Source organism: Siphateles boraxobius, unplaced genomic scaffold, assembly GCF_051911475.1.
Source record: "Siphateles boraxobius isolate OS27281-9 unplaced genomic scaffold, OSU_SipBor_1 1, whole genome shotgun sequence".
NCBI classification, from domain to species: Eukaryota; Metazoa; Chordata; class Actinopteri; order Cypriniformes; family Leuciscidae; genus Siphateles; species Siphateles boraxobius.
In genome coordinates, this window is record NW_027508699.1 from 33274567 (window position 1) to 33296171 (window position 21605).

At 36.8% G+C, this 21605-nt stretch overlaps 1 protein-coding gene across 4 annotated transcripts in view; it reads right to left on the reverse strand.

Moving 5' to 3' along the window:
- The window catches only part of LOC143741158 (protein tweety homolog 2-like), a 50521-nt gene that overhangs the window by 24052 nt on the left and 4864 nt on the right, over window positions 1-21605 (reverse strand). For all 4 annotated transcript variants that reach the window (XM_077233595.1, XM_077233575.1, XM_077233586.1 and 1 more), the window contains exon 2: window positions 9993-10168. In XM_077233595.1, coding sequence (XP_077089710.1) covers window positions 9993-10168 — 176 coding nt within the window. The remainder of the gene's footprint in view (window positions 1-9992; window positions 10169-21605) is intronic.

Consider the following 21605-nt stretch of genomic DNA (forward strand, 5'->3'; position numbering starts at 1 on the left):
ACATGCAGAAATCCACAGAGGGATTTCCACAGATCTGGAACACCGGTCTTTCACAAAAGTTTACACTCTTGCATGATTTTTATTAAATGTTTTGGCTGGTTTTACCATGCTTTTAGCTTCCACTAACCGTGAACATTTTACCATGTTTAAACCCCAAAATAACAGCTGAAAATACCGAAAAAAATGCTCCTAAAATGTGCTTCATGCACTTGGTTGGTCTACACTTTAAGTAAAAGATACAGGACTGCAAATGTACACAATACTATTTAGTATAATTTATGTACCATTACAGTGTTTATAATTAATAACTGGAACTAGCTTTTTTTACATTTCAGTTTTCATTTTATATATATTCATCGTGATTTTAATTTAGGGTTCAGCAATTTTAAGTGATTTTTTCTTTCTTTGTTAACATTTTATTTTCATATATTTTTAATAAATTTTTATTTCAGTTACAGTAATCTTAGTACTTCAACTTAAACATATTTCAGTGCCTTTCCAAAGAAACATTGGTTAACTTTCATTTAAGTTTTATTTTTGCAATATTTTTGGGAAATGAAGGCACTGTGCTAGGATTGGTGGTGCACGCGTGCCACATGCAGGTCTTTAATATTCAGCAGGAGACGTACTGAGCCAGAGGCTAATGTTCCCCAGACACAAAAAAACAGAAGGGTTGAGGAAATTACAAAAAGATGGAGCCTTCTGCCTGTGAGAACAACACACAAGCACTATGGGAGCGAGATAAAGATAACCACGCGTTCAGAACAATAATACAAATCACAACCATTATTATTGAAGGGTTAAGTTCACCCAAAAAAACAAAACTCTGACGGTTCAAAAAGATCATAAATAGACCGTAGCATTGGGGTGAATTCGGGGTGATTGGAACACTTTTTACTATTGAAATGACTTGGAAAAAATGTCCCAATCAACCTGAATTCACCCTAAATCCACAGGAATTGAGCACGTAAATGTCTTCTGAAGAGAGATGATTGCTTTATATGAGGAGGTTTCATTTGAATTTCACATATTAACATTAATCAGAGAACATGCATATAGAATTCAAATTTCGCAAACGGACACTCAGACATGCTTGTTTGACTTGCGAAAACCAATGAGGTTCATTCTTGTGTCATTCCTGCACAATTGAGCTTTCGCAAGAACCAATGAGGTCTGTTTTCGCGAGTCAAGCAAGAACGGTTGCTGATCAATGTTTATATGTGAATAAAAGCCTGAATTAAAAGTTCAACATATAAAGCAATCATGTTCTCTTCAGAAGACTTGTATTAAACCACTCGAATCATATGGATTTAGTTTTGGGTAAACAAACTTTCAAATGGAGGAACAGAAATCCCTCAGATTTTGTTAAAAATATTTTAATTTGTGTTCTGTAGATGAACAAAAGTTTTATGGGTTTGGAACAACATGAGGGCGAGTAATTTTAATAGTCTACAATATCACCATAAAAGAGACTATTTCTGAACAGACCATATATACACTTAACTTTAGCATTTAACTCGTTCCTTAACATTTTAGCAACCTGAAATGATTCCTAGTGAATCGAGATGATATGTGCATCTTGTTTTAATTCGATCATCTTCTATTCACGCGTATGTTGTTTCAAACTTGTATTTCTTGTTTGAGTTCTTCGGGAAAGAATAATAATTGGGGACAGCGATCTCATAAAACTTACACTGAATGAGGGGCCATATCTGGATACTAGAATGTCAGAAAAATTGAGCTGGAAAACAACCACCAACCAACTACCCACAACACCCTAGCATCATAAAGGCAAGTTCTAGAGAGCTTCTACCACTATTTGGGCTTTATATTAAAAGTAACTGACTTGACATACCCAGTAAAATTGCACTGGTGAAGATATACTCATGATGTTTCACTGAAAACGACATAGTCCTTTCTCCAAACCAATTTCTCAAAAATAGCTTTTCAAAAACAATGGGCCAAATACAAACCATTTGAGATAAAGCATGACCGAGCGACCCATCTCAAATATCAGAGAAACAAGTAAATGATCGTTGGCATGAAACACTGAACTTTAGCGTGAGTCCATTCCCTCCACACCAAGCCACAATCTTCTCGGCACTGGGAACAGGAAGCATCTCACATAGAAAGAATGTCATCATCAAAACGGCCAGGCTCATCTCTGTTCTCGGTATTTGGCTTATTAGTCCCCAGAGACCCTATGAGGTCAATAACACCGCACAGGAAGTGAAGTCATATCCCGCATTGCATTGTTAATATAGGGTACCCTTTAAAGTTCATCCCTGGTCCACCCTCCTTCGTGTTAAACTTATATTTCACGTTTGGGACCATAATGAGCAGAGTAATGAAATGCAAAATCTGTTCTCGGTCCTGTATCAGCTGAAGAGTCGAGACTGATTTTGGATCAGACTGACAGCGTGGGACTCCTGGGGAAATGTAAAAGTGTAATGATTCCTCCAAAGCTTCTTGCCTTTGGAGTGGGTGAGGAGTCATAAAGACACACACACACACACACACACAAACACATAAAGAATGCACAGTGCCCTGAGGTCGTGTGCCGTCTCGCACCAAAACTACGCACGGGAGAATGTGTGTAGCCTGGAACAGGGGACTTTATTAAAATTATTGGAAGAGTGAATTCTCATTAGCTGGATGCCTCAAGCCAAACTGCATCATTCTCCTGATCCATCTTTGAGTTAAAAAGTGCATGAGAAAATTTAGCTGCATTGGGGAGAGGAAGGAGAGAGAGAGACAGAAAGAAATGGCAGCTTTCTCATAAAAATGGTGAGAGCTGACTAAAAGTGCCAGTTTCAATCAGTGTTATTACTGTTAATGGAAACCAAAATGAAGAATAAAACTTTAACTGAAATAAAAAAATAAAAACTGAAAGTAAACATATTTGATGACCCAAAAAAATGTATATATATATTAGGTAAAACTTTATTTTGATAGTCAACTTTATACACTCTTCATACTATAAGGAACTTTGCAACTAAATGTCAACTAGTCAGAGTATTTACAGACTGTCTGCATAATATTTGCTAACACTATTTTGATGGTCAGCCAACAGACATTCAACTGACTAAGTAACTCTGCAACTACTTGCCAACTCATTCTACTAACCATAACCTAACAGTCTACTAATATTCTAATGAGAGTTAGTTGACATGTAGTTCCAAAGTTACTTATTGTTAGTAGAATGTCTAAAGTGGACTAACCAAATATTAATCTTTTTTTTTTAGATTTTTTTTTTGTCCATACAGTGAAAGTCAATAGGCTCCTATGTTTGGTGGGTTCCCAAAGTTTTTTTAAATATCTTTCTTTGTGTTCTGCTGCGCATAAGAAATAAACTGATTTGGAATAAGATTTGGCTGAGTGAATGATGACAGAATTGTCATATTTGGGTGAACTATGCTTTAAACTACATACTTTAAATCACTTGCGTTGGCAGCACAAAATACTAAAACTAAAATAAACAAACTAAAAACACTGATAAAATTTTACAGTGGTAGAGTAAAAATGAATTAACCAAACTAAAAACTAAAATCAAAAATTAAAATCCATCAACCCTATGGCTCCAATTTGATTTTGGAAACAAACGCTGTGTCCGAAATCTCAGGCACTTCGTAACCGTTAAATGGGATGTTCTATATAGTATGAATGCGTTATCAGTTGCGTCACTTAACTTCCATTCACAAATTCTGGGATAGTAAAGTGTCAATCAAATGCAACCTTCAGAATCTCAGAGGAAGTAGTAGGGATACGGGTCCTTTTCACCTTCTGTTTTATGACATACTACTCGTCTCACATACTGTTTTTCACATACTATATATAGTAGAAAAGTCGGCATATTCGGAAGCAGCGAAAGTGATGAACAGTTGAATGAACACTTTCCTTGTCAAAGCATGCAGTTCTTGCCAAAATGTAAAATGGATTAGATTCCATACTCAAAAGGCTGTCTTTGCCAAAGACTAAGAACACCAGAATTCGAATGTTTCACGGATTAGTTCACAGATTTATTAAAAAAACACTGCTCACAAAAAAAGACTCCATAATGAGACAAAACCCTTTCATCTTTCAATGTTTAACCAAACACTTCAAATGCAAAACCTGTTTGGAAAAGGCAGCTGAAGAGAAACAGCTCTTTTTGCTGCACTCTGCAAGATGAATAAGTCACATTATTAACATTGTAGATGGTTGCTGGTGAAGAACTGAATCAGAATCACTTTGCAGAGCTTCTAAAACCTGTGGTCTTCAGACAGCCAATGAGGAGTTAAAGCCTGCATTTGAAAAACTGGTGCTATATCTATGGCAAAAATGCAATATTATAGGCAATTGATCCCCATGGTTCATCACTGTCTCATTCTTTTCAAAACCAAAGCACTAATGCTGTATTTTTTTTTTTTTTTTTTTTACAAGAACCACAGAGCCTTAAGATGTTTCACCTTTATATGGTTAAAACAGTGACAAAAAAAGCTCTGCTCTGGCCTCAAAAACCAGGTCTGAAAGCAGGCATATAAATAATGGCTAAATAAAGCTTGTGCTTTTATCAACTGAAGGGAGAAAAAGTGAGGGAGGCATTACTGAGTCAAGTATGAAGTAAAATAGAGGAGGAGAATCTTCCACCGAATATGATTTCAGCGTATCATCCTCAGATGCCTCCTCTCCTGAAGGGGGCAGTGCTTTGTTACGATAGATTTGCATTCATTTATTCAATCGCTGGGTTCTTTGTTCATGCCACCAGGGCTTCAAAATGACAAGAGCGCCACATTACTAAGTAGGGGGTGGGCAGGCTTGTTTGCTGAAGCTGTAACCATCTGTCAAGCCATCTTGGTTCTGCGGGATTCATTAGAACATGACTGATGAACACCATATTGGTCATTCACCCTCAAACTGTAGGCTACAACTTCCTGCTTTAAGTTCTTTAACATGAAAAATGACTACACATTTAGATGAAAACTACAGTAATTGGTGATATTTCAATCAGATTAAATACAATGTAAACACAGTGTCAAACAATAATAATACATTTTACTTAAAAAAAATGTTTTGAGAAAGTTACTATGTTATTACAAAAAATATATATATATTTTGAGAATAAAGTTATAATGTTACAGGAATAAAATTGTACAATTAGGAGATTAAAGAATTTTGTTTTCATTTTTTATTAATGATGAATATCACAATAGCAATAGAACAAACCTGCTTTAATGTGAGACATGGATTTAGTCAAATCATAATTAAGGATAGTATGATCCACTTCAATTTGATGTACTTTACCTACGAAAAAGGAAAGTCCTGATAAATACACTGATTTGAAAATGACTCAAACTCATTGACCACTCCTGACTAAGCAACAGTCAATAAAGAATAAATGAATGACTAGGCTAAAGTGTGCTAGATTTATCGCCATTACCCCTCACACACGCCAAACAGGAAGATGACAAAAGGTTATAGATGTCAGAGAGCAGGTGAGAGTGTGGCAGAAAACAACTGGTGAAGCACAGCAGGATAAGAGATCTCTCTCTCTCCTCTTTTACCTGTCACTGAAAGCTTCTATGAGATATGTGAGGTCACGTCTTCAGGTGGAGAAACAAGGGCAGCTGTAGCATGTGCAAAGGCTATCTTTTTTTAGAAAAATAGGAAATGGAAAACAACTCAACTTCATTCTAATAATACGAATGTTTATGTTTTTAATAATAGTTTTTATAGCGTAATAACAGAGTAATAAATTACTCACCCTCATGACATTGCAATCCAATATTATTTATATGTACTGTATAGTACTGTATAAAACCCATATATGTTTGTTTAATATCAAGTTATAATTGTTATATTAAATATGTAATTTTTATTTTGAATATATGTACTTTAGTTTATCCAATAAATATATATACACTAATAATAATAATAATAATAAGGGTTTGAGGCATCAAGAGAGTGAGTAAATTATTATAAAAATATAATGATGTATTATTAAATTTATTATTATTAAAAACTAGTCATTACTATTTAGTACTTTATTTTTCTTTAATTAAAGCAGTTAAAAATGCTCTTCATGTCATGATCTAAGCAACTCTTGAAAAGGAGCCGTACATCCGAACGCAGGGGAACCACGGCAACACGAGCTGTAGATTAGCAAAACATCAAAACACCAAAGAAGCTATTGCCCAACTCCTGTCATTCAGCAATATAATGGAGAAAATAAAAGAATATTGTGTAGTCACAATGGCACTGGATATCTAGAGTTGCATCTCGGAAAGCACCGTCTGCGATTAGGACCAGTTCCACTTGCACAACATACTAGACATTGTGGTGTTATTGCTAATTTGCAATTGATTGTTTTCTCTTACTCATCATCATCTTCAACTTTTTTTAAATAAAGTGTTTGTTTAAATTTCTGAAAGTTATTCAGTATATTTTTATACTGAAATAAAATTGTATCTCAAAAGATCAAGGACAACTTAATTACTCATGATATGAAACCCTTTAAATACCACATTGAAACTGTACAAGACCCCTTTAAAACATTTCAAAACAGATGATTTATCATTTACAAAATTCTGAAACCTAACACATCACCTGAGAGCAATCTAGGACCCTAAAGGGCTCCATCATTTCATATAGCATGATCTGAGACTCTCATTGACTACGTTTACATGCAGCCAATATTCGGGTTATGGTCGGGTTAAGGTCACTATTCGGGTTTCTGAAACATTAGGAATAACCCGTTTACATGCATGAGCAGAGAGAGTTACTCCACATGGAATTGCAATATCCCGATGTAAACGGCGACGCACGGTTAGCGTCTGGATGTACGGACAACCTTAAGACGGAATATGCGTCATTTCCGATTCTTCTTCCTGTATCCAAAGACAACAACAACAGCAGCAGCACGCGGATAATGAATAGTTTGGGGCAGATAGCGATCGCCTTTGTTTGCGCTTTGGTGCTGGTACTGACCTCGCTCCAAATGTAGGCTATGCTGTGCTGCGTCTCACCATGTTTACTTCCGGTATACTGCAGGCGGGTTTTTGTATGCGCCGAGAAGTTCCTCTTCTCAAAAGACCAAGATTCCTTGCGAATAGAACATGAGCAGAACACAAATAATTATGGGAATATGCCGATACGCGTTACATGACCAAAAATTCAGGTTAGAAAAGGGGTGCCCCAGGTATCATATCCCAGTTTTTAAAATCCGGGGTATGAGCATATTCAGGTTTTTGCCGGTGTTAACATGGCCGTGCGTGACCGGGTTATTGCTAATATCCCGGTTTTGAACGGGTTATTGGCTGCATGTAAACGTAGTCACTTTGAGAATATTGATTTGGAGCTAGATAGTTGACTTGAAGGTGTTGTATTAAATGCACACCTCTATCTACGTGTTCACCCATCATTCCAACTAAACAAACAACCCTATAATTTACTTCTGGACACTGCAGAAACACTTCTGCTACAAACCACATAAACGTTTAATGAAGATGTAGTCAGTCTTGCCATGCCAGTTTTAGCAAAAATACAAAAATTATAGAGGGAGAGGTTAGAAGTGTTAAATGACTGTATACAGAAAAAAAACAGAAAAAAAACAGACAACCTTCGGTGAACAATAAATGTATAGGATATATATACAACAGTATGCAATTCCTGATGTTAAACTCAGACCATGCTTTCGCCTTTAACCCAACAGTATGGGCTCTGTTTCACCGCAGAAGGTTTCAGAATACAGACAGTAGTAATGCTAACTTAATAAAATCAACACAGATGAGTGTCATGGGACTGGGGATGGTGCCCTCATAAACATACACACGTGCGCACGCACACACACACACACACACACACACACACACACACACACACACACTCCTATACAACACAAACTAATTCAATCGAGCACTTTAGAGCTCAGCATTTCTCTTGCAGCGGTGGGATGATGTAACCGCTGGGATAGTGCCTACTGTGAGACTGGAGCGTTGAGATAGATTAGATAACTCTCCTTCTGCTTAGCATGTCAAAGTAACAACTATTTACTTTAAGAAAGCTCTGTGTAGTGAAGCTCCCAAGAGTTACAACCTTAAAAGACTGTGAATGTGGCTGTCTGCAAAGATATTAATTGTTGCTGACTTATTCACAATATGAAACCAAAACTGTCTCTAGTTACTTTCTTAAAGGCATAGCTCATTCAAAAAATAATTATTTTTGTCATTCCATGAAAAAAAAAAGAAAAAAGGGAGACTATACGCAACAATCTTATTGTGTAATTTTTAAATCAAACGATTATAACTCAATCTTCCGGTGTAACGACAGACTTCGCTTTGGTGATGTATGCCAATCTTTTTCAATCATTTTGTCTGCTTTAAACTGGTCCTGCACAAATATCATCACTACTTCAATACCATATGAATAATTTGCTTTGACTTTAGTACAATGATGATATAAAAGCCAATTATTTAAATTTTGAAAACATGTCTTTATAATATCATACTCCATTTCTTCGTCATGCATACTTGAAATATGTATGAAATGTATACATATATATATTTATTTTACAAAGATATTCTCTCGCAAAAAGGTTGTGACATTTTGGGGTCCACGCCATCAAAAGGCTTGAAAACCCCTCGCATAAAGCAATGTAATTGATCCATGCATTTCAAGTCTTCTGAAGTCATAAGATAGCTTTGTGTCACTGATACTGATACACTGATCTTTCCATTACCAAATCGCATTTACGCATTAAAAAAAAAATGCAGGAGGGAGGAATATATTTAGGAGCTGAAAAAGAGGGTGAGACTTTTACCAACCTAAATTTCAGTTTTGCATTATAACATTGTTTTTTTGTGCTTCTTTGAGCTTGACAGTGGTCACTAAGAACTGAAGCTGTGAAGAAGTGAATGCCACTCGTTCTTAATGGATGATGGAGGCAGAAATCTGCACAGTGTTTGATTAGAAGGCAAAGGGCCGTTTCGGTATGTCCAAGGCTATTCAACCCCCTGTTAAAAAACTAAATACTAGTCAAACTCTGAGAGTTCCCACAACCCCTCCTCCAACTCAGACCTGACAGACAATGTGGCCCGAAACAAAAGTGAAGCGTTTCTATCGCCGGTCAGCGGTATGGGGTTTAGACAGGAATGTAGATCACTCTGCATCCGAGCAGAACAGCACTACATGAAGTGACCCAGTGAAAAAATAGTTTTTATAGAGCAAGAGAATAAACTGAACCTCTCTGAGAAAGAAATTGAGAGCAGATGAGAGTGTGAGAGAAACAGATGCCATCTCTTTACTAGGTTGTCTGTCTGTTAAATCTCTATAGCCAATAAAATAGAGCAGTTATTTGAGCCTCTCCTGTCTTTCTCACTTCAATATTAAAGGAGCCATACCATACATATTTTTGGACCAAAATAGTTTAGCACCTTAACACAGTGTCCTAACCAGTCGCGATGCGATAAGATTCCAACGACACAACACCATACACATGAAGCGACAAAACCAATCAAAAAGCACGGCCAATCAGAAAAGCAGAACGCATTTTTAGAATGTGGAAAAATTTTGGCGTTTTAAAAATTAGTGTGTTTGCATGGCATGTATCACTGAAATGAGGCCTTTTTTCAGTGAGTGAGTGAGTGAGTGAGTGAGAGAAAATGGATGGAAGAGACAAAAAGCTAAATAAAAAAAAATAAAAGAGGTGTGGAGATAATGAGGAAGATATGTCACCAGGAAGTTATAAGCTAATTTGCCAAAGGGGATTTTGCTATTAGATGCCATGTTGATTCATCACTCATTTCAAATCGCGTGACAGATGACAACAAAAACCTTCTTAATAAAATCTTAATCTTTAGTTTCTGCTCAACCATGCCAGAGACAGAAAGTTTGAAAAAAACAAATCATTCCCCCATATATTTCTTACACATACACTTCCCATAGACCTGAGTGCTTAACCGCTGCCTGCATCTTGAGCGGGTTTACCTGGTGTGAGAACAGTGTGTGGTACGTACCAGCAGATGAGTCCGGCAGCAACAGCAGCCCAAGTGACACAGCAAGAGTTAGATTTCTTACTCTCCTCTTCCTCCTCATCCTTCCGACAGCAGCACAGGCAGCTCAGGTAGATGGCCAGACCCAGCAGATTCACACCAAGCCCAGCTGCTGCTACACAGCCCAGGAAAATGAGCGACTGAAACAGAAAAAAAGAAAAAAAAACATGAGATACGAGTTTCTTTGTTAAAAGAGACACATGAGGCAAAACTGATTTTTTTCTTGTTCTTTTGAAATGAAAGATCTCATATGCCATTCATAACACAAAGCTCCCTTATCATCAGTCCACATATGGAAACTAAAATTCTCCGAGTTGTTCAGAAGGCGTCACTGCTATGATATCTGAATTATGAGTACTTTAACAATTGACCAACCATATTTACATAAATACAAATTCCTATTCAGTTTCAAAACTCTTAAAGTCAACATGAAATCCAAATTTATGTCCTGATGCATGTTTTTATGTCTTACTGTGTGCAATTTATATATGCTGCTAATGCAAGTTTCTCATTAATGTGGAATGAAGTCACGACCTCCTGAGACGTTTTCCGAACAGAGACAATGCATTGCACTGATAACGCAGAGGTCTTTTCTGGTTGCAACACACTGTCATATAACTTAAAGTTCCAGTTGATAGATCCGGAGCTATTTTAGTCCCACAGCCTTTAATGGGGGCACAAGGTAGCTCCGCCAATGCTTACCACCGTTAAAGGAGCATGATCTACTTTTTGGCACTGAAAATGGTCTTAACTTGGTTGAAAACATTCACCCAGACAGAAATCTATGGATTTTAAGCAGTGACTGGGGATAAATATGACAACTGATGGGGCAGTACAATTATTCAACAAAAGGCACACTCATATACACACACACACACCATGTCGTATCCCATCCTCTTCTCGCCTCTGAAGGGGATGGAGAAAGTAGGACAGCTATAGCAAGCAGCCCCAGAGTCTATATTTACTGCATCACCATCCCTGTTACTTGAATTGTGTCACTTTCGGTTACATTCAACACTGTCTCTTTCATCCTCTGGGTGGTGGGACATCCTAAGCCATCTGCTTCACTTCCATCTATTAACGCTAAGACTAATAAGTCAGCCAATCTACCCACAACTCCAGTGGCTGCATTCCTCCACTGTGTGAGAGAAACTAGTCAGAAATCACAACAGACAAGACAAAGAATTAGGTTATACAATATAATTTAATTTGAGATTATATAAGAACTGTAAATAATATAACTAATGGTTCGACCAACAGTCTATTAATGTCCCATCCAGTACTCTATTAGCATTGAAAAACCCATAATGATCATAAAGGTGCATTCACTCCATGTCGAAATTCTCATAAATACAACATTACGACTTGTAAAAGGAGTTTACGTCCTCATAGAACTTTTAATTACAACTTGTAAACTTTGATTTGTCTGAGAGCTCCGAGCTCCGTACCACCTGACCGCTGCAGCGTAACCTGGAAAAACTCAAAATGGCAGCGGATTCAGCAGTGAAACGTAGATAAGCAGTTATTTCATAATTTTTCTGTTTAATAATAACATAATATTATAAGAATAATCCGAAAATAAACAAAATACATACAATGTCTATTGATTACTCAAAGTACACCAATTAATTGAGACGTTAAGAGTGTAATTACTAGTGTTGCCATCAAAAACACGCATACCGCTAAATTGACAATTACGAATTAGCAAATGAGACTTAGAAAAAAATACAGAAATTAAATTACAATTATTTTGTTCACAAAATATTGAACAAAAAAATCCTATTTCAAATAAAAGTTGTGTTTTTTTATTTCTGAAGGATCCTGTGACACTGAAGAATGAAGGAAAGAATGCTGAAAATTCAGCTTACATAAAAAAAACAGTTATTTTACATTGTAACAATATCAAACAAATAATTTTTTTTTATCAAATAAATGCAGCCGTGGTGAGCATAAGAGAGTAAAACAAACACATTTTGACTGGTACTGTAGTACACCACTAATCACAAGCATCAATATGTATCTATTAAATGTTAGATATTTAAGCAAAATGCCTGATGAAACCCAGTGTCTCATTTCAGCCACGTTGTGTATAAACCCCTCCTCCACCTTTGAGGATGGTGAATTCCCCATCAGGCCTTTGTGAAGGGTAAATAGGGGTTGATAAAGGTACTGTGATGAGGAAATGGGGGGAGGATGTACACAGACTGCCACAGGGGGGTCTTATGGGAGGGGATCAGGCACGTTTTAGGGAATGAGTGTGTGTTTTCATTCTCACTGAAGTGTTTGTGTGTGTGTGTGTGTGTGTGTGTGTGTGTGTGTGTGTGTGTGTGTGTGTGTGTGTGTGTGTGTGTGTGTGTGTGTGTGTGTGTGTGTGTGTGTGTGTGTGTGTGTGTGTGTGTGTGTGAGCAAAGGAAGCAGTTGGTGTGGAAACAAGGGGAGAAAGACTGGCATTATGTTTACTGCTTTTGGCCAGAGACAGAAAAAAACCCCACATAAATAAACATCACCATGGCAACCTCCAGGTCCTCTCTGACCTTGTAGTTAAGTCCTGAGACAAAGTGAAAAGAGGAATCATCATAGACTATTTTAATGAAGCAGCGTGTGACTACATGACTGGAATTACCCAGACTAAATCCTGTGATCTTCGTGAACTACGAGAAACTTGTTCTGTCTGACAGGGAAAAGCCTAAGAGATGAATGATGGGTGGTATAAACAAAATCTTATATCATGGCAACTAGTTCAGATAAAGTATATTATATTTTAGATAGATCATTAACCATAGAATCATGTGACACGTAAGACTGCTGAAAATTCAGCTTTGCCATTTTAGGAATAAATTAGGCTAGTACATTACAAATCCATTAAAACTAATACTATTTCACAATATTACTGATTTTATATATATATATTTTTTTTTATTTTACATCAAATAAATACAGCCTCGGTGAGCATAGGAGATATACATGTGTATTTCTATATAACAGCTAATTAAATACTGTTATTTTATTCTTACGGAAGCTCGATGGATGCAGACCAAAAGATAAAATTAGTCATAAAAAAATGATTATAATGTCTGGCATGAGTGCAAAAACAGCTTCACTTTAGGTAAGAATCAATACAATAAAACAAATATTATAAAAATTGGAGTGTTCTTCCTCATCTTGGCTTGACTGATACACGTCCTGCTCTATATTTTCACATTAATGCCTGTTTACATAAAGCCGTCCTGCCACTATTGCCAAGACAATATACCATAGTGCAGTAAGATACTGTTAGACACATCTCCAGAGAGTGTAAACAAGAAGGATAAGAAGTGGAGAGAACAATATTGCATGTGTTTGCGCAAGAGAGAGACAGACAGAGAAGAAAGATAAATCATGCAATAAAGATTCAGAGCCATTATTATGAATACACAATGAATCGCTTCAGAATACATTTGGAAAAAGCGTAAACACCCGTGCCGTGTTGCAGTCTTATCTGGCTTTACCAATGTTTTCTCTGTCACAAACATACACACTCGCACAGCAAAGTGAGTGTGTAATTATAATAGTCAAACAAATACAATGTGCATGCACACACAAAGAGTGTGCATTAATACGAGGCAGACATGAATAATGGAACACCTGCATTATCCACTATGGAAATAGAGGCAAAGAGGAATTTTTTACACACTCCCACACTTCTTCACTAAGTCATTTCCACGCACCCATATTCCCTTGTCATTCGAACACACAAACAGACGGGACACAACAAGACTGAGCTGTTTTTCAATTAGCCGCCCCTGATAATTACAAATGTCCACAGGATCACAGCACAGGGTTCCCACACCTTTTCACCAATGAATGTCCATGGCACTTCTATCCATTTGTGATAACTGGATAAAGTAAATTTTAAGATTGTACTTGCTTTCTAGCCAATATTTTAGGGCTGAGTAAATATATGTCTGTGAATTTATGATTTTAAAATTCCCTGACTGTGGAAATTTCCCCCCTAAAAAGTTCCACTATTATGCTATGTTGCTAATTTTGTTTTTGAGGTCTCCTACAATAGGCTAACATGCATCCAAGGTCAAACACACTTCAATGTTCTCATAATATACATTGCAGCATCATATCAGTGCCTGAAACAGTTTGGTAATGGATTCGGTCTCTCTAAGCCCCTCCTTTCTCAGAGCCTACTCTGCTCTGATTGGTCAGATGGCAAGTCTGTTGTTGTTGGTCTACCACTTACAGCACATGTCGGAAACGTCCATTACCATATCTGTATTACAGCTCTGGATCTTCCTCAGCACTTGTATTCACAGTGATACGAAGAGTAACAATGGTATCGTTTTTACTGTATAAATTCAGGCCTGGGATCTCAGTGCAAAAAAAAAAGTGGATTTGCAGCGTCTTTTTGACATGTCAACATAAACTAAACTCTTCCAGGCCTCGGCTACAACTACAGAGTTAAAGGGCGGGTCAAAGTAGACATTGTTCACACAGACAGCCAATGAAAACTGGCTAGCATACATAGGCCATTTATCGTGCACTTTCATCTTCGAAATTTTGCTGATCGTTTACATTCACAATCAGCTATATTACATGAAAGGTAACATCTGAAAAAGCACTTTTAAGTCAACATGATTTGAAAAACAATTTCACTGATTTACTTTCTCAAAAAAAAAAGTCCTTATTGTAAAAGATATCATAATGGGTGCATGTCCAAAAGTTTCATCAAATTGTAAAAACCGAATAAACTTAAGCCTAACTTTTCAACCAGCTCGACTTTACATGATGAAATCAAGTCGGAACATCCTGTGTCACTCAGAAATACATCAGATTATACGTGGAAAAATGGGTTTTGAATGGGGTTTCATGTTGACACTGAGGTCTGACAATGAGCCCCCTCAGAAAGCGGCATGCTTTTCTGTGCTTGTTAAGACTTTGAATGTAAATAAGGGAAATGTTGCTGACAGGTCTTCCATAACGTGGTTATATGTTTCTGCTTTGCTGTGGTTAAAAATCAACCACCCTGCCTCATCCACTTTTTGTTTTTCCTTAACGTTTATCATTTCATTTCAGTAGTCCATCCATCTTATAGCATCCATAAGGCACATAGAAAGACGTCTGGGAGAAAGAAAGATGACAGGCGAGAGAAGGACGGGTGGGGAGAAATGGGGGAAGAAGAAAAGACAGTAAAGAGATGGGGAAACACAAAAGTAGGGAGTTGGGAAGGAGGGTGGAGAAGATAGCGTGAAAGAAAAAAAATGGAAAGGACACAAGGGAGGGATAAAAGGGGTTCAAGCAGAGGATTATGGGAATAAAGTGGCATGGAATCTCCACGAAAGAGAACAAAGGACACAACGCAACCCATGTGAATGCAATTTCACATCCTCACTCACAACCACCCACCACCCCTCGGTCAAAAACACTGCTGTGTTTCTCCAGGAATGAAGCGCTCAGCATCTCTCTCGTTCGATATAATAAAGTTTAATTGAAGCCTTAAGGAAATGACTGCTGAAACACAGCTTATTCTGAATGTGACGACAATGTCATATATAGACTGTATGCACATTCAGCATCCTTTCTCACAAGACTGTATAGCAGTTGACCTTTAATGTGTCCATATGCTGTCTTACTGTCCTTTTTTAATCAATTTAACGAATCCTTGCTGAATAAAAGCATTTCTTTCAATGAAATCTTACTGACGCTAAACTTAACTAATTACATAATGATCATATTTGCTTTCAAAAGCTATTTTATTATCAAACCTGAAACATAATACAAACAAACATCTATCTCTGTTTTTTCTATTTTTTGCTATTTTCTCTATCTCAAATGATATACAGTCAAAATCTGAAATGCATTTGGCTTTTTTGCCTGCTTAGAAACAGATAGATGGATCCAATTTCAAAATTATTTAGGCACATTAACATCAACCACACCGGTTCTCAGGCACAAGAAGTTGTTTTCTTGTACAAATGCTTTTCATACTTTTCAACACAAACAGACCTGGGTTATTTCAGTTCAGTGATTCTGTAAAGTGCTCCGTCATGTTCTTTAGCTTGTTTGCATAGAGTGTCCACTACATTCATAGACCGATTTTCCCTTGGGGTCACTGACATACAGCTCAACCTGAGCATAGCTGGCTACAGGCCTGGATAAAACACCCTTTTCAAACGCCAATCACACCCTCTCCGTGAACAGACAGGCTATAAAACTGGACGTAAATGAGCTTCCACAGACAAAGCCTTTAAGCTTCGAGGAACAAACAGGGCAAATTCGAGTAGTTTGCTGCCTGAGGGGAGATATATATTGAGGTAAACAAGAGTCAAATAATACTGGAGATTGAGACCTTCAAACAGAATATTTTCACATGGAGGAAATGGATCATTGATCCCAGGGTCAGGTTTAGGGAAAGTGGCCAACAATTTCCAGAAAGACAGGTATATGTAAGAATGTAAACGAAGCTGCTCCAACATGATAATTGATCAAATATTTGTGTGGCTTCTCTGAGAAAGAGAGATGAGCCCAACAGGTTTAGGAGACTTGTAATAAACCAGTATCCTGTATCTATCCTAGCATCAGTGACCATGCACACTAACTAGAAGAAACACAGGCTGAATCCCAATTCCCATACGATGTGTCTTATTATAGAATGAAAGATTAGCATTAGTGTGTCTCAACTCATTGCATGTTAGTAATAGTATCTGAAAGATGGCCAGACCGTGTACTTTTTTTCCAGTGGAATTTTCAAAGTGTGCATCTGTGCAAGAGATCAATAAATAAAAACTTTTCTTGAGCAACAAATCAGCATATTAGAATAATTTCTGAAGGACCATGCGCCAGTGAAGACTGGAGTAATGATGCTGAAAATTCAGTTTTGCCATCACTGGAATAAATTACATTTTAAAATATATTAAAATAGAAAACAGTTGCTTTAAATTGTAATAATATTTCACAATATTACTGTTTTACGGTATTTTTGATCAAATAAATGCAGCCTTGGTGAGCACAAGAGACTTTTAAAAACATGTAAACTGTCTGTCCACTCTCAAAGCTAATCTGCAATTTTTTTGTATTTTTTTTTTTGCTAAACATCCAGTCATGTGGAGCAAAATTATTTTTAATAACTGTGGGTGTGGCTACCCAACTCTCCAGAAAAAGAAACCAAGATATCTCATCACCTGTAACTTGTTGTGACTAGTTAGGAAAAACTCTCAAGCTGCATTCACACGGACAGTCCTAGAGGTTGCCAAGCTTTCAAACTGTTCAACTTGGATCTCCAACAGTCAACGTCCCTCATATTGCTGAAAATCTCCAACTGTAGAAAAAAAATATTTCTCTGCAAAACGTTATCATTGTGAACAGCCCTTCAGATTTACACACTTTTAGAAAAAGATTCATGGGTGTAGAATTAATTAGAATTATGCCGAAAAACGGTTCTAAATAAGAAGAAATGTCTTAAATGATTGCATAATACTTTCATCTGTAATGGGTTATTGCAAAAATGAATTTAAACTAAATTATTTAAATGATCCCATGTTGGGAACCCATAAGTTATATATATATTGCCTATATATATGGCAGAACCCATTAAGGTTCTATAGAAGCTTTCAGTATCACAATAAAACACTGCCAAGTTTGAGACAGTTCTTTGATGAAGTATCGAGATGTTAATTATATTAAATATTAAATTAAGGTATATTAAAGAAATGTCTTAATACTGGTGTATTTGTAGCCAATTACCAAGTGTACTTGGTAAAAGTATTTAAATTGGGATGCATCCATATATTGTAGAGCTAAGCGGTGGATGTGCTTTCTGTGGAAGTTCTGAGCCAAACTTCAGCTATATGGTCACAGCAGGTGGAGAACAGCTGTGTGGAGCACACTGACGCCCATCTGCTGGGAGCTGGGAGAGAACTAGACTCGTTGAACAGCAACACATCAACTTATTGATCAGAAATCTACAATGTTACAGTTTTATGCTCTTTAGGGTACAGAATTACATATTTTACATGATAAAATTGTGCAATATGCCTCAGGGAAAGTCTGTGCATTATGTATTAAAACCATTAAACATCAATGAAAAAATATGTAGCCTATGCTAATGTAATCTCCAGGTGATTTCCAAGATCTTGGTGAAAGAAAAACTGCAAATAGTTTCAGTGAATAATATACCAGGCAGCATATTTGAGAAGATTCCAGTGTTGTGTCACGGCATGGACATGAGGGGCCTGGATGACTAGGGTTTTGCAGTAAAGCAGAGGCAAGCTTTTAGGACGGTCTACAACGGAGCAGTCAACATCTCTCATTTTGTCCTCATCTTTCCACCACTGCTTTTGAAAGGGAGTAGGGGGTTTGGGGGGAAAAACCTCAGGGGGCTTTTCCAACACAGTGCGCTCGGATGAACCTCCCCACCCTCACAGCTGGGACATTATTAACTCTGAGCGGGCAGGTCATGGGCTTTGGGCGAATAAAGAAACAGGAAGGAGACACAGAGAGGAAGAAAGAAAGATAAGGGCACTGCAGAATACTGTTTCATACACCAATGTTAAAAATTTTGAGGTTGGAAAGATTGATTTTGTTTATTTTTTTACAGCACAACCATTTTCAACTGTAATGATAATATTTATTGAGCACCAAATCAGCATATTAAAGAGATTTCTGAAGGATTATGTGACCCTGAAGACTGGAGTAACGATGATGAAAATTCAGCGTTTGTCATTACAAGAACAAATTACATCTGAAAATATATTAAAATGGAAAAGTGTTTTAAATTGTATTTAGGGCTGGGCAATATGACCAAAATCATACATAACGATACAAGTTACTTTGTAGTACGATAACAATATATATCACAATATAGTTTTGCTTTAAATAAGGTTTTATGATATCAACATTTTTGATACCATTAAAATGTCATAATTTTTGTCACCAATTTCAATATCAGAAAAAACAAATAGCCAAAGTAAACAAAAAACTCAAGCTTACTGAAGACAAGTAAATAGTCAGTGATTAAATGAAAACAAATATACTAATTACAAGCAATAGGACAAAACTACAATAGAACAGACACAAATTAAATAGTACCAATTCATATATTGTATAAAGTAGCCTAATCAAATGTACAAAAAACACTGCATAGTCTTTACTGTGTAAAACAAAAGAGCAGTAGGCCTATGTCTTTTGTTGTTTGATTAACATTAAAAGCACAATACGCATATTAGGCTGCTGTCACTTTAAAATTGAATGCACTGATCTAATACACTGATACACATGCGATTTCTTTCTCAACCGTTTACATTTACATTTATTCATTTAGCTGACACTTTTATCCAAAGCGACTTACAATTGCTATATTTAAGAGGTCGCACGCCTCTGGAGCAACTAGGGGTTAAGTGTCTTGCTCAGGGACACATTGGTGTCTCACAGTGGATTCGAACCCAGGTCTCTCACACCAAAGGCATGTGTCTTATCCACTGTACCACCACCAGTGGTTTACGTTCACTTGAGACTGTTTATGTTTATTACTGTTTATGAGGATACTTGCAAAGGTGGGTATTTTGACGCAAAGGTGTATGAGACCGTTCAAGCTGATAAGGCGACAAAAAGAACTCCGTATTCTCTCAGACAGCGCTCAGAAACCATCTCTCAGACAGCACTTGCATACAGATGAGCTTTCTTTCGCTGCGTATTGCACTTCAATGATTTAAAATCACTTGTTTTTGAACAGTGATAAGCTTTCAGGATGCTACAGCACGGCAATGTCACGTGAGCGTGTAACCATGATAGAGATAGTCCTAAGTCTACCGGTCGGCAAATTTCTACCAGTTAGGCTAATCGTTTCTACCCAGTTATTGTCCACCCCTTTTTGTACTAATATTTGAAAATATTACTGTTATTTTTAAAACAAATCCTGTAAATGTATCCCTCGTGAGCATAAGAGACTTCTTTCAAAACATCTTATGGATCACAAACTTTTGAACAGTAGTGTACTTTATTGCAACTTTCAGTGATAGACTTAACTTGGAGGAATGTAAAACTGCAGTCTAAATGTAAATAGACCTGCCAGTCTCTTATGTGATTAATAAAACTCAATCAAAAATATTGACAAAAAATATATATTTTTGCAGGATAAGTTCAGCAGCTGTAGTGAACCCTCTTCAATTTATTATGAACAAAATGACCTACTGAAATAAAAATACACTATTTATTTATTATATTTAATGATCATGCAGTGAATATTATTAATATTCCATTAAATTAATTGAGAAATATTTAAAGGTGGGCAATGGATTCATTTAATTTGCTAAAATTTATAGTAACTTTCTTTCAAATCTGAAGACAATGCTCCATCTAAAATGCCTGACAGGAGATAACAAACTATAGGTGATGGATTACAAAACTGATTAAACTGATGTAAGGATTACAAAACTGATGAAACAGCCTGCCTCTGAGCTGTTTGGGAAATGAAAATGCCATGCAGTACATGCACGCTTCAATGCACTGACATTAAAATGCTCATTGTAGTAATAAAAATGAATACCTAACTTTAAAATTAAGTATTTCACAACCAGCAATACATCTCAATAAGAGACTGATGTAACAGTATGTTGACTATGAATGGGCTTTGGGAACATGGAATACATTCCATTACGTTTACAATAACACTATTCTCCTTACGAACATTTCTGACCCAAATTCCAAAAGCTGACAATCATCTCTTCTCTCAACTTGGCCACAACACAATCATTAATCTAACAATATGTGCTGGAAATATTCTCTTGCTAGCTACTATGTGCATCAGTACAATTACAGACAAGATACCATGGCATTAGTTTTACTGCTTATTTGCATTGCAAAAGACCACTGAGCTCTTAACTTACCACCACATGTCAAACAAACTAAATATTTCTGTTCTTCACTAGCTAAGCAAACTGTGGATCCCTGTTCTATCTAAACGGCCTGATTTGGTTAATGTGGTCACAGCTACCACATCCTTTTTGGGATTTTTTAGCTTTTTACTGAGAAAATCTTTGTGGTTTAAAGAAAACTGGCCCACCCAGAATCGACTGCAGAAAATACTTAAAAGGGTGCTGCTGACATAACCACACCTGGAAGAAAAATAATAAAAAAGACTAAAGATAAATCAAGAGCACGGCTTTTCTCTCATCTTAGATCTAAAATTGAAGTGCAGTGCCACGGTTCAGGTCTGAAGTGATGAAACAGAGCCTAAGAGGAGACCATAAATAAGGACTATCAGCAAACAAAATACACCAATGTCAAGGGTTGAGCAAGAAATATTGCCCAAACATCAGAATTGTTGGAAAAAGGGCAAATGTGAGTGTTACATTTACATTTATTCATTTAGCTGACGCTTTTATCCAAAGCGACTTACAATCGCTATAGCCTATATGTCAGAGGTTGCCCGCCTCTGGAGCAACTAGGGGTTAAGTGTCTTGCTCAGGAACACATTTGTGTCTCACAGTGGATTCGAACCCGGGTCTCTCACACCAAAGGCATGTGTCTTATCCACTGAGAAAAAGTATGGCCTCTACATGTACCTCAGATTGCCCCATAACCCTTTTTTTT